The 14,145-nt window shown below is 36.8% G+C and overlaps 1 protein-coding gene across 2 annotated transcripts in view; it reads left to right on the top strand.

The window, feature by feature from the left end:
* The window catches only part of CDH12 (cadherin 12), a 541,757-nt gene that overhangs the window by 144,979 nt on the left and 382,633 nt on the right, over positions 1 to 14,145 (top strand). For both annotated transcript variants that reach the window (XM_023738882.1, XM_004384606.3), the window contains one exon: positions 10,092 to 10,508. In XM_023738882.1, the coding sequence (XP_023594650.1) occupies positions 10,278 to 10,508 (231 nt within the window). In that variant the 5' untranslated portion in view covers positions 10,092 to 10,277. The remainder of the gene's footprint in view (positions 1 to 10,091; positions 10,509 to 14,145) is intronic.

Below are 14,145 nucleotides of genomic sequence, written 5' to 3' on the forward strand. Positions count from 1 at the left end.
CATAGAACCTAGAGTGATGGCTCAATGTACTTTCTCCTTGTAATTTAAACTATGTTTCATGCCTGGGGAGTGTTTCCCTTTCGCTTAAGATCCAGAGTCCTTCAATCTCCTTGCAGTATTTTTGTTGTGATATAACACTCTAAAAGCTCCCTGGCTGACAGCTGTGGCCGGAGGCTGGGATCTGCTGGGAGCAGCATCATGTACTGAAAATAATATCTGTTCATTTGTTTGCTAAAGGACTGCAGTGTTTTAAAGGCTTGGAATGGATTTTAAGATCATAATGCAACAACATAATTTTGGAAATACATGTGCACATTCTAACTGAATACTTAGAAATTAAAAAAATATTTTATTACTTTGCATACATATTACTTTTGTTAGTTGCACTGAAGTTGGCTTGGACTCATGGTGACCTTACGTATAACAAAAGGAAAATTTACCTGGTCCTGTGTTATCTTTATGATTGTTGATATGTTTGAGTCCTTTGTCTAGCTATTTTGACAATCCTCCACAGATAATTTGACTCATAGCAACCCTGTGGGAATAGAGTAGAACTGCCCCATAGGGTTTCCGAGGAGCAGCTGGTGGATTCGAACTGCCGATCTTTTGATTAGCAGCCAATTGCTTAACCACTGTGGCACCAGGGCTCCCCACAGATAAAAGAAAATTGTTTGATTGTGTCTCCACAATTAAAATATAACCCTAATGGACATAATTACTTAGCATAAAACTAAGCTGTGACTTCTTTTAAAATTATACCTCAGATCTGTCTTGTTCCAAAACCCATATTTTGTCTACTTTCTTCTTTTTTTTAAACTCAAGACTGGAAGTGACCCTGTATGTTATCAAACTCAGAGTCCTCACAAGGGTCAAGCAGGCTGCCAACTACTCTGACTGAGCCCAGGCCTGCACCCACAGTTCAAGGTCACTGTGAGGCAACCTGGCACAGCTAGGAACTAGCTTGCTTTCCTCTCTGAAAGATACTCACCTCGGGTTAGACAGCCTGACTAGTCCCTAGCTCTATGGATTAATTGGGCGGTTGTAGCAGTTTCTGGATTTTCAGCCACCATTCAATCCTGTTAGCATACTGGCACTGGGAATTATTGTATTTTATTTTCTTCTTCTGCCTAGAATTATATATCCCTTCTGGTTTCCTTGGCGATAGGTGCTAGGGATGCTGAATCTCCTGACTTCAAAGGAACTAGATTTCCCTGAAAGCTTCAATCCCTCTAATTTTACAAAAGAGCTAAATAAGAAACTTTAGCTCGTCAGTATTGAAATATCTGCTCAATGTTGCAAAAAACAATTTAGAACTCAAGTTTTTATGTTCATATTCCTTTTGTTACTATGATTTGAAACTCTTGATGCTTTCATCTACTTATATATTTGTCATGGATTGAATTGTGTCCCCCAAAATATGTGTCAGCTTGGTTAGGCCATGATTCCCAGTATTATGTGGTTGTCCTCCATTTTATTATTGATGTAATTTTCCTATGTGTTGTAAATCCTAATCTCTGCCAATAGTTAATTAGGCAAGATTAGATTATGTTAAAGAGGATTAGGGTGAGGTGTAACAACCTTACTCAGGTCACATCCTTGATCCAATGTAAAGGAAGTTTCCCTGGGATGTGGCCTGCATCACCTTTTATCTTACAAGAGGTAAAAGGAAAGCTCTGGGAGCAGAGCGTGTCCTTTGGACCTGGGGTTCCTGCACAGAGAGGCTCCTAGACCAGGGGAAGATTGATGACAAGGACCTTCCCCCAAAACCAACAGAGAAAGAAAGACTTCCCCTAGTGCTGGCACCCTGAATTTGGACTTCTAGCCTACTAGACTGTGAGAGAATAAACTTCTCTTTGTTAAAGCCATCTACTTCTGATATTTCTGTTAGAGCAGCACTGGATAACCAAGACAGCATTCATTCTCTGAGGGGTACCTTGGTACAGTGTACATGAGGACGGACTCTGAAATCAGACTGTCCAGATTCAACTCTTATTGTCATGTACTAGTTTGACTACCATAGCCGAGTCATTTAACTTCTTTGCTCCAGTGTTTCATATGTAAAATGGTCAGAATCTCCTTTATAGAGCTGTTGTACTGGTAGAGAATTTAGAACACTCTTTGGCACATAGTAAGTTTTCAATAAAAATTAGCTATTGCGATTCTCTGAATAATTCATTCATACTTTCACTTAATAAATATGAGTTTGGTACCTATTATATGCTAGGTGTCAAGATAAACAGAGAAAATATTGAAGTTGTCAAAGATTTCATTTTACTTGGACTCACAATCAATGCCCATGAAAGCAGTAGTCAAGAAATCAAACAATGTATTGCATTGGGCAAATCTGCTGCAAAAAACCTCTTTAAACTGTTAAAAAGCAAAAATATCACTTTGAGGACTAAGGTGCGCCTGCCTTAAGCCATAGTGTTTTTAACTGCCTCATATGCATGTGAAAGCTGGTCGGTGAATGAGGAAAATCAAAGAAGAACTGATGCCATTGAATTATGTTGCTGGTGAAAAATAATGAATATACCACGGGCTGAATGAAAAAAATCTGTCTTGGAAGAAGTACGGCCAGAATGCTCCTTAGAAGCAAAGATGGCGAGACATAATCTCACATGCTTTGGACTTGTTACCAGGAGGGACCAGTCCCTGGAGAAGGGTGTAGAGGGCCAGTGAAAAAGAAAAAGACCCTCAGTGAGATGAATTGACACAATGGCTGCAACAATGGGCTCACACATAACAATGAGTGTGAGGATGGCACAGGACTGGGCAGTGTTTTTTTTGGACATGGGGTTGCTATGAGTCAGACTGGCTCGATGACACCTGACAATAACATATGCTAGGTAATCTGAAAGGCACCAGAGATATAACAGTGACAAAACGGGCACCACAGCTACTCTGATAGTCCATCTTCACCCCACCATGACATTCAGAAAACAGTAATCAAATATTCACACAAATATAGTGACAATGTAAATTCTGGCTATTACTATTACAATTAAAGGAATTGCAGTCAGGAGAGGGTTGAACATACAGAGGTAGATCCTGCCATCCTGTTGAGTAAATGGATGTCATATTAAGAATTCTGGATTTTAAAGTAAGTACAATGAGATGTCTTTACATTTTTAAATACAGGTGTTTTTCGTATAATATGATATTTGTGTTCCTAGGAAACTTTGAAGTGGTTAAGAACTCAGGCTGCTAATCAAAATGTCGGCAGTTTGAATCTACCAGCTGCTCCTTGGGAACCCTATGAGGCAGTTGTGCTCTGTCCTATAGGCCACTGAGTCAGAATCAACTCAATGGCAATGGGTTTTTTTTTTTTTGAAGGTGGGGAGGGGAGTTTAAGAAACTTTAGATTCTGCAAAATTTATATTAAAATTAACAATATGCATAGGGGAAAATAAGGCTATGTGCAAACTCCCAAACCTATGCAATTTTGTAGCTAACCCACCTGTCATGGATTGAATTGTGTCCCCCCAAAATATGTGTCTAATTGGCTAGGTCATGATCCCTATAGGGTATTGTGTGATTGTCTACCTTCTGTCATCTGATGTGATTTCCCTATGTGTTGTATATTCTATCACTATGATGTAATAAGATGGATTAGTGGCAGTTATATTGAGGAGATCTAAGGACAGGATGGTGTCCTACACCAGTATCTTTTGAGATATGGAAGAGAGAAGTGAGCATAGAGATATGAAGACTTTATACCACCAAGAACGAAGAGCAGGGGCATGCATCCTTTGGACCCGGGGTCCCTGCACTGAGAGGCTCCTCAACCAGGGAAGGATTGATGACAGGGACCTTCCTCCAGAGCCGAGAAGAGAGGGCCCTCCCCTGGAGCTGACACCCTGGATTTGGACTTGCAGCCTACTAGAATGTGAGAGAGTAGATTTCTCTTCATTGATGCCATACACATGTGGTATTTCTGTTGCAGCAGCACTAGATGACTAAGACACCACCCATTGCCATCAAGTTGATTCTGACTCATAGGGACCCTATAGGACAGAGTAGAACTGCCCCATACGGTTTCCAAGGAGGGGCTGGTGAATTTGAACTGCCGATGTTTTGGTTAGCAGCCAAGCTCTTAACCACTGCTCCATCAGGGCTCCCACTAGAACCCCAAAACAATCATCATTCTAATTAAAATATTAGCTAACATAAACTACTAACAAACATATATCATTGTAAATTAAAAAATCTCTTTTAAGAAAAAGAAGGTAATTTGATGGAGGGAATATAAGTAGGGATCATGTATATTGAAAGACAAAGGAGGAAATGAACACAAATGTGGAAGAAACACAGAGAAAGCCAAAAAGAAGGACCAGAATGTGGACGTGGGGTAAATGGACATCATGTCTTCCACTGTACTTCTTCATGGCTGCAGCTAACTTTATAGCCTTTTTACTGTATTGTCTTAGTTATCTAGTGCTGCTATAACAGAAATATCACAAGTGGCTTTAACAAACTGAAATTTATTTTCTCAATTTAGGAGGCTAGAAGTAGAATTCAGGGCACTAGCTCTAGGTGAAGGATTTATCTCCCTGTAGGCTCTGGAGGAAGGTCCTTGTCTCTCTTCAGCTTTTGTTTCTTATTTCCTTGGAGATATCATCTGTGCTTGCTTGCCTCTTGCTTAATCTGCTCTTTTATATCTCAGAACAGATTGATTTAAGACACACCCTACACTAATACTGCCTCATTAACTTAGCAAAGACAACTCATTACCAGATGGGATTATAACTACAAATATAGGGATTACGATTTACAACACATATTTCTGGGGGACACAATTCAATCCATACTACATACTTTGCCTTTGTTGTTGTAGCTGACTTTGAGTCAGTTCCTACTCATGGTGACCCCTTGTGTGGAGAGTAAAATTGCTCCATAGCTTTTTCAAGGATATGACCTTTCGGAAGCAGATTGCCAAGCCTGTCTTCCAAAGTGCTTCTTGTTGGGTTCGAACCACTAATCTTTTGGCTAGTAATAGAGCACTTAACCATTTGTGCCATCCAAGGACCCGTTTTGTGTTTACGTGTTGTTTTTGGTGATGCAGATTATTAATGCATTAGGAAATTTGCTTATGAAGTAACATAGTTTCTTTGTTATATTATGGTTGTTCTCTACATACCAATCACATATGAGCTAATACCCTCACATTATAGACACACCGTTGTAGCAGAACAGACAGAAGAATAACATGGTGAGATTAGGATTTGTAAAAGATAACTTTGGTGGGGGATACAAATTCAGATCTTAGAGACATTTGAAGTCTAAGTGCTGAGGATAGTTTGAACCATATTGGTTGTTAGCAGTGATTATGAATATAGACATATGTCTAACATCAATAATCTCTATAATAGAATAAAAAGACACTATTTATAGAATGATCCTTTAAGTCAATGCTTTCTAAATTCTGAATTGTAATACTTCACACCCCTGAAAAAGTAGAGGAGAAAAAATTTATGGAACAGGAAGGCAGAAATAAAACTTAATCGCATATACAAGAATAGATTTTAGAAGTCAGAATTCTCTTCTATGCCTGTGTATCTCCCAGTCTGTACTGTGTATACCCGGGCTAGGATTGATATGAGAATGGAAAGAAATATTGAAGAAAAAGAAAGCTCAAGAAATTAAAATACTTTGGATGTCAATATTAACAATTACCTTTCAGGACATTTGGGGATATATGGCTACTACACACATTTTTGCCTCTCATGTTTTTTGGGAAGCTGCTTTCCCAATGATAGTGCATGCTGCTGCAAGGGAGAGGCCTTTATGACTGAAAATGAATAGACTGGTGTGTGCTGCAAATTACTGTTTCTGTAGGGTATTATTTAGGTTGTGTGTATTTTTGTTAGGAAAAATAGAAATTCTGAATTTTTTTTATGTGGGACAACATATGTCCCAGTAGGCTCTTGGGATACTTGGGGGCAGAATTAGTGGGGCAAGGTATTTCCCTTGGTATGCTAAGGGTGGGCTTTCTAGAGAGGGGCAAGAAAAAAAATTCTTACTACGTATCAAAAATTTAGACACACTCAATGATCCAGCATGCTTCCACTACTGAAAACATGTGATATCAACAAAAAATTCAGTGCAGAAAATAATTGGGTCTTGAAAGGGTTTTTAAAGTTGAAACAGATAATGCCCACCATGCTCTTACAAGCTTGTAGGAAATAGATGCAAATATCTTCTGATTTCCTAAATATCTTGGCAACACATCATGACACAGTTCATGCTAAATGCTTGATTCCAAATGATAAGAATAAACTATTTATTTTATTAAATAGAAATAATAGTTTGTACTTTAAACTCCATTGTCTAAATCAGTGTTGCCCAAAAGAAAATAATGAAAGCCACAAATGTGAGCTGTGTGTGTAATTTTAATTTTCTATTAAGCATGTTTAAAAAATTAAGAAGAAATAGATGCGATTAATTTTAGTATTATATTTTATTTGACCTATTATATCCAAAATATCTTGTCAATGAATAATGCAAAAATTAAAAATGAGATTTTTACCTTCTTTTATATACTAAGTCTTTGAAATTTGGTGTATAATTTAAAAATGCCACACATCTTGATTGCAAATTGCCAAATTTCAAATAAATAGCCACATATTGTACAACGTTGTTCTAAATTAACTTTTTTATGAGCATTGTTTTCTCAGAAAGAAATTATGAAATAAAATATATATTACTTATATTTTCATCAGTATTCAACAATTGCTCTTTTTTCAGACCCGTTTCTGTTGAGTTGATTCCAACTTATAGCGACCCTGTAGGACAGAGTAGAGCTGTCCCATAGGGTTTCCAAGGAGCAGCTGGTGGATCGAACTGCTGACCGTTTGATTAACACCCATAGCACTTAACCACTGTGCCACCAGGGCTCCTTTTTTCAGATAAAAACCTGTTGCTGTTGAGTTGATTCCAACTCATAGTGACCCTATAGGACAGAATAGAACTGCCCCATAAGTTTTCCAAGGAGTGGCTGGTGGATTCAAACTGTCATCCTCTTGGTTAGCTGCTGATCTCTTAACCACTGCACCACCAGGGCTCAGACGGTAGGAATAAATATCATATCCTCTTTTATTTCTCCTTTAAGGAATGCTTATAGAACACATTCAGGCTTTAACTTTAGGAGACAACCTAAATAATATATTATCTCATATATTATCTCAAACGGATAAAATTCTCTAACATTAAATGTTTGCTCTTGAGTCTTTGTTAAGAACACTTTATACTCTTTCATTATATTTGAATATAACTAAATAAGCATTGAAATTGCAGCCGTCTGGTTTATAAAATGCCATGTTTTATACATATTTAATTAAACATTTATTGATTTTGACTTTAATTCACATATATTCACAATATATAAAATATGTATTCTGACCTCAAACATTTTTGACCTTTGAAAACCTCATAGGTTCTGTGCCTCTAGCACCAAATGCATAAAACCATCCTGGTTTGGGCCACATTTTAACTCTTCCTGTATACAAGACATAGTTGTTATTGTCATTGAGTCACCCCCCGACTCATGACAACCCATATGCTGTATAATAGAACTGCTCCATAGGGTTTTCTTGGATTGTCATGGATTGAATTGTGTCCTCCAAACAAATCTGTCAACTTGGCTAGGTCATAATTCCCCGTATTATAATAATTGTCTACCATTTTGTCTTCTGATGTGATTTCCCTTGCTGTAAATTCTATCACTATGATGTTAATGAGATGGATTATCAGCAGTTATATTGATGAGATCTACAAGATTAGATAGTGTCTTAAGCCAATCTCTTTTGAGATATAAAAGAGAGAAGTGAGCAGAGAGACAGAGGTACTTCATACCATCAAGAAAGCAGCACCGGGAGCAGAGTGGGTCATTTGGACCCGAGGTTCCTGTGTGGAGAGGCTCCTGGACCAGGGGAAGATTGATGACAAGGACCTTCCCCCAGAGCTGTCAGAGAGAGAAAGACTTCCCCTGGAGCCGATGCCCTGAACTTGGACTTGTAGCCTACTGGATTGTGAGAGAATAAATTTCTCTTTGTTAAAGGCATCCACTTGTGGTATTTCTGTTATAGCAGCACTAGATAACCAAGATATGGATGTAATCTTTTATGGAAGCAGATTGCCAGGCCTTTCTTCTGTGAAGCCACTGGGTGGGTTCAAACTACCAGCCTTTAGGTTAGTAGCCTATCAGAAACTGCTTGCTCCATCCAGGCTCCTTGCAAGACATAGGGATCATCCTATTCCTTTAGTTTTCAGTTTTATCGTCAGCTACAACAGGCTTTTGCTAACTTAAGATTTACCATCAACATCTTCTGTTTGTATTTTTTACAGCAGTGGCATAATTTACCATCATTCATTTCTTTGTCTCTTTGTCTATTTCACCAATCAGACTGATTTAGGAGAAGTAGGGATTATCTTTGTAACAAAGGACTTAGCGCATTATAGACACTAAGTAAAATATTAGACTAATGAAAAAATGCTTGTTACAAGGAAAAGCTCATTTTACTTAAATGCAGAGTAGAGGTTGTTCAATTTTACTTTTTAAATATATGAAAGTTGTAGGTGGAATGATGCCCTGGTGGAGCAGTGGTTAAGAGCTATGGCTGCTAACCAAAAAGTTGGTCATCTGAGTCCACCATCTTGCTCCTGGGAAACCCTATGGGGTAGTTCCGCTCTGTCCTATAGGGTTGTTATGAGTCGGAATCCACTCAACAGCAATGGATTTTTTGGGGGAGGTGGAATAAAATCTCATGCATGGATTTTTTGTTTTTTGCCTTGTGTACTTTTGTATTTACCCTTGTAAAGTTATTTTCCTGTCTTAAAATGTGAAGAAATGATTTGTAGATGTTCCATAGATGATCTGGCCATTTTATATATAACCCAGCACAAATAAACTTGACGGTGATGATAATAAAAATGTTTATTTTTGAAACTGGTGTTAATTTAAGTTACCTGAAATTCTTGTCGTATTTTTTTCAATGGTTTCTGTAACATTTTGCAATTGCAATTAGAAAACGTTGGCTAGAAGTTTCTGTATATTATTGGGTAGCACAGTGGTTAAAGTACTCTACTGCTAACCAAAAGGATGGTGGTTCAAACCCACCAGCTGCTCTGTGAGAGAAAAATGTGACAGTCTGCGTCTGGAAAGATGTACAGTCTTGGAAACTCTATGGGGCAGTTCTACTCTGTCCTACCTGGTTACTATGAGTCGGAATTGACTCGATGGCAGTAGGTTTTTTTTTTTTTTTTTTAACTATTCTTTAGGCAATACCATGGAGAGCAAAAAAGTAAAAGCAAGATGAGAGAAGCAAACAAAAAACTTATAATATTGTTTTTCTACTAATGTAAGTTGCAGAATTGGCATATATTATTTAGGGACGGTATGATTTGGAATTGACTCACCCGCAGTGGGAATGGCGCAAAGGTTAAGCACTTGGATGCTAGTTAAAAGTTTGGCAGTTTGAAAGCTCCATTGGAGAAAGACCTGGCAATCTTATTCCATAAAGATTACTGCTGAGAAAACCTTATGGGACAATTGTACTCCGTCATATAGGGTGGTTACGAGTCGAAAATCGACTCCATGGCACCTGAATAACATTTATTGAATATGCTATATGATATTAGGAAACAGATTAATGCATTAAGGGATGTAAGCATTTTTGTTGTTACAGTGTGCCTCATAACAACACACACACACACACACACACACACACACAAAGAAAATATAGCAATATAGGATTATCCAGTCCAAAATGATAACAGTGCTGAAGTTGAAGTTCACTTTAAATACAGTGATATGTGTTTTATCCTCAAAATGATTCCTAAATGAAACATTATTGCTTTTGCTCATAATACATCTTTTGCTTGATACTAATTAATTTTTTTTCAAGTCTGTAAGCAACCCAGGTAATTCATCCAAGTTAACAGATTGAATGAACTGCAGTGATTTTTTACCAATATAATTCTCTTATAAGTGTTCCCTCTGTTTCTTTAAATGTTGCCAGATATAATGAAACTTTGGATGAACATCATCATGTAACTTTATGAATTTAATGTGTCTTTGTAAATCTGTTTTATAGGTCCCTTTAGATGGAATGTAATACAGCAGGAGTCTTTTCGGCAAAAGGATTAATGCCTGCATTATCATTTCTGCAATAAAATAAGAAGCTAAGTGGTGGAGGCCACAGATACCTTAAACCTGGATTCCACGATTCTACACTAAGTGCTGGAGTTTTTACTGCTCTGCTGTTGGAAAGCTTTTGCCAATGCTTACAAGGAACTGTTTATTCTTGCTTCTCTGGGTCCTGTTTGATGGAGGTCTCCTAATACCACTTCAACCACAGCCACAACAGACTTTAGCCACAGAATCAAGAGAGAATGTCATCCACCTGCCAGGGCGGCAGTCTCATTTCCACCGAGTTAAACGTGGCTGGGTATGGAATCAATTTTTTGTGCTGGAAGAATACATGGGCTCCGAACCTCAGTATGTGGGAAAGGTAATGGCCTGTTTCTTTTGACAACCAGTTGATAGCGAGGGGGAATATGCATAGTATGTTGTATGTGGATGTTTTGCACAGGAGTTGAACAAACCAGTGACTAAAACACTGGAATTGCAATCCAAGAGACCTGGTTTCTCTTCCTGACTCAATGGCCCGGGTAAGCTTTGGAATACCATTTACCCCCTATTTGTTTCAATTTCTCTCTGATTATTTTAATAATAGTAGTATATATTTTGCTCCTATCTGTGACATTCTTTACAGAAGACATGAAGTTAAAATATGTAAATGTCATGCAAATACCATTATAATACATTATTGCTGATAGTCATAGTCATTCTGGAATTGTTACACAACAGACACAGAAAAAATTACCAAGGATAATTTTTTTTTTTTTTTTTATGATTGTGATTTAGGTGAAAGTTTACAGAACAAATTAGTTTCTCCTTCAAAAATTTATACACAAATTGTTTCATGATATTGGTTGCAAGCCCTGCAATATGTCAGCACTCTCCCCCTTTTTACTCCGGGATCCCCATGTCCATTAGTCCAGCTTTCCTGTCACTTCTTGTCTCAGGCATAAGTATTTGAAACTAATGTTGGTTTTTTTGAATAAATGAGACTATCTCCCTCACCCCCACGGAAAACACGACATACAACTTGGACTGTGTTCTGAAATATATGATTTAGCTTCTTTATGCTTTATAAATAATTTCTTCATTATATGTTTGCAAGCTATTGATGAAGCCATTTATGGCCAAAGTAATTAATGTTGTTAGTCAAATATGTACATTTTAATTCCAACACAGCACAAAATATTTGTCTAATCACAAGTTTACAGAGATTTTCATTTTCTTCACAAAATAGTTGATGACTATCTGTTTCAGCACATTTCTGTTTTTCTGCTAGTTTTCTTAACATAAAAATTTTGACCCATGTCTGGAATAAATAAATTTATCTACCCTACCAATAAAAACTTTCCTCCAAATTCATTTTATTTGAATTTTGTTAACTTTTTTTTTTTAATTTCCAAAATTTTGACACGGATTTTAATGAAAACTTACATACTTTGAGAGGGTTTCAAATGAAGCCAAAGAGAAAAATGGAAACACGATTGGAAGAAGAGTATTGGGAAGCTGATATAGAAGATTATCACTCTTGGCCGTTAAAGTCCTCAGAGCGCTCTGAGAGCCTAAACTAAAGAGAATACAATGAGTCTTATGATTTAAATACTAGGTCAATGGAGTCATTTCCATTTAAGATCTACATTATTTGCACTACAGTTTTCAAAGCTTACCTTGTGAAACTTTATTTAAGGGATATCAAATAATATCATGGAGAAAGTACTCAGTCACAGATCTGTTGAAAATTACCACATAGACAAGTTTGCTGCTAGGATGTATGAGGCCCTGGGGAAATATCTTTTTGATGGGGTACCTATTTATATATAAAATTTGAGTTAACCAAAATCAGACTGTAAGTACCATTGTGACAGCCCAATTTCTAGCTATCCTGCAAAAGAAATATAGCACCAATAAGCAGGAGAGATCTAATTGCCAGTTTATCTTCTAGAAACAACCATGAAGACAACCCCATAGACACTAGCTCTGGAAATCTATGGGGCATCTGGTCAACCCCTAGATGAAGTAAAAGGTCAGAGAGCCCTAAATGGGAGAAATGAACTGTGGGGCCTAAGTAGCTCCAGTCCAGCCCATGGTACCCTACCCAGAAGGCATTGCTGCCCACAGCTAGTCAAAGAAGGCGCAAGAAGGGATTTGGAAAGTTTTGAGGAAGTTACTCCAAAACATAGAAGCTCGCTGAGACCTGTGGCCATGACAGGAGACCTCACTTACTGAACTAAGGGTGGTATTCCACATATCTTCTGTTTATATGATTCCCCAATACAATTGTGGAATATAATAATCACTAAAATGTCTATGGTGAGATAATTGTATGTACTACAGGTATTGTAGTGTTTTCTGATTTGTTTTAATATAAGGGTAGATTTTTTATCTCTAAGACAAATGGTGGGGGAGCATAGCTCTAAAATTCTGTCTCATGGTTGTCTCAACTCTGCTTATGATGGAAGCTACACATCACATTGAGATTCCTAGAAAATGCCTGAGGAGAAGGTATCCTCTATTTTTTAGTAAAACAGATCCATCGGCTTTAGCTGCCAGAATTTTAGGTGATAAAGTTGATGTTTTATTTAATAATATATGAAACTGACTTTAATTCTATCCTAGATAGAGAAACATCTCACCTCTCAATGGAGGCGAAGAGAAAGGCTTTATGTAATTGCTTATAAGTTCTTGTTTGGTGCTCCAGAGTCCCACCTTTGTAAATGCTGTAACATTATGGAATTTATCCAATCATTTAATTATGTATTTATATTTATAAATATGTTTTAAAAGAAGTAGGTACAAGATCTAATCTATTATTAAATTTAAACTGTGTGATTTTCAAAAATATATGACTCTACATTCATATGGTTCTCAGGCAATATATATTTGTAGTGCAAATAAAACAGCAGTTGCAAAGATTTTCTTTCAAAATGGAAATTATTTAAAGTTTAATTAATTCTGTCTTTATGCTTTGAGATTTGTGAGTAGTAATATAATATAGGGACCAATTCAAACCATTTTGTACATGTGTGTACCAATATATAAAAATAGGTATACCCCTGCTTTTTCAAGAAATACTTTGAGATGGCTCATAGAAAAGTTAAGTATTATAAATAATATAGAACTCAAGACTAAGGAAAAAGGAAAATGAAAAATGCCAAGTTCAGTAGTCAACAGAGCTATTACAGTCAAGCTTCAAATTCGGGTTTCTCTTTCTTGGCAGCAAAAGAGTCCACAAAAAATATTAATTTGCATATTCATATTATTGGAAATTCCACTTATTTAGATAAAAAAAAAGATTTCCTACTTTCAAATCTAAAATAATATCCTCATATAGAAGTTTACATAAGAGACCCTGAGTGACTTAGTAGACACTAACCTCAATCAACTTACTTAAAGGAACAGATGTCAATACTGACACCTATTCAAGAAAGGCCCAACTGTGGTATTGCTTACAATGAGTATCACTTTACCTTGTATACAAAGTAATCACAAGAGTACTCAGAGGTAAAGCCAGTGTGTTCTTCAAAGAGATATTTTGGATTTACTACAAAACCTGAATAAATGCAGGTTCCACACTGCACAGTAAGATAGATGTTAACTTTATCTGCAAAAAATTTTAATTCAAATGTTAGCAGCACTCAAAGTGGTCATGAAAAACCCTGCATTATTACAGAGACACACACAAGACTGCACGTGCACACACATACATGTACACAAACATATGCACAGTAAGTTGAATGCTTATACCGACATATATAACTGGGTGCCTATGTCTCCGTGGTACTAAATATGTCATCATTTCAAAACTATGTATCAAGAAAATATTGTCCATTTTATCATCAAAGAAAAATTTCAAAGATTGGGTTGTCATTGCAGATGATCCTAGCGGTAATTCTTACATCTAAATTATTTAAAAGAACAAAAAGATGAAACATTGAAACATATATAAACCCTAAGTTCAGAGGTATCCATTTATGCAATATATTTTTGCTTGAGAATGCATTGTAACT

The sequence above is a fragment of the Trichechus manatus genome, unplaced genomic scaffold (genome assembly GCF_000243295.1).
Source record: "Trichechus manatus latirostris isolate Lorelei unplaced genomic scaffold, TriManLat1.0 scaffold00124, whole genome shotgun sequence".
Classification (NCBI taxonomy): Eukaryota; Metazoa; Chordata; class Mammalia; order Sirenia; family Trichechidae; genus Trichechus; species Trichechus manatus.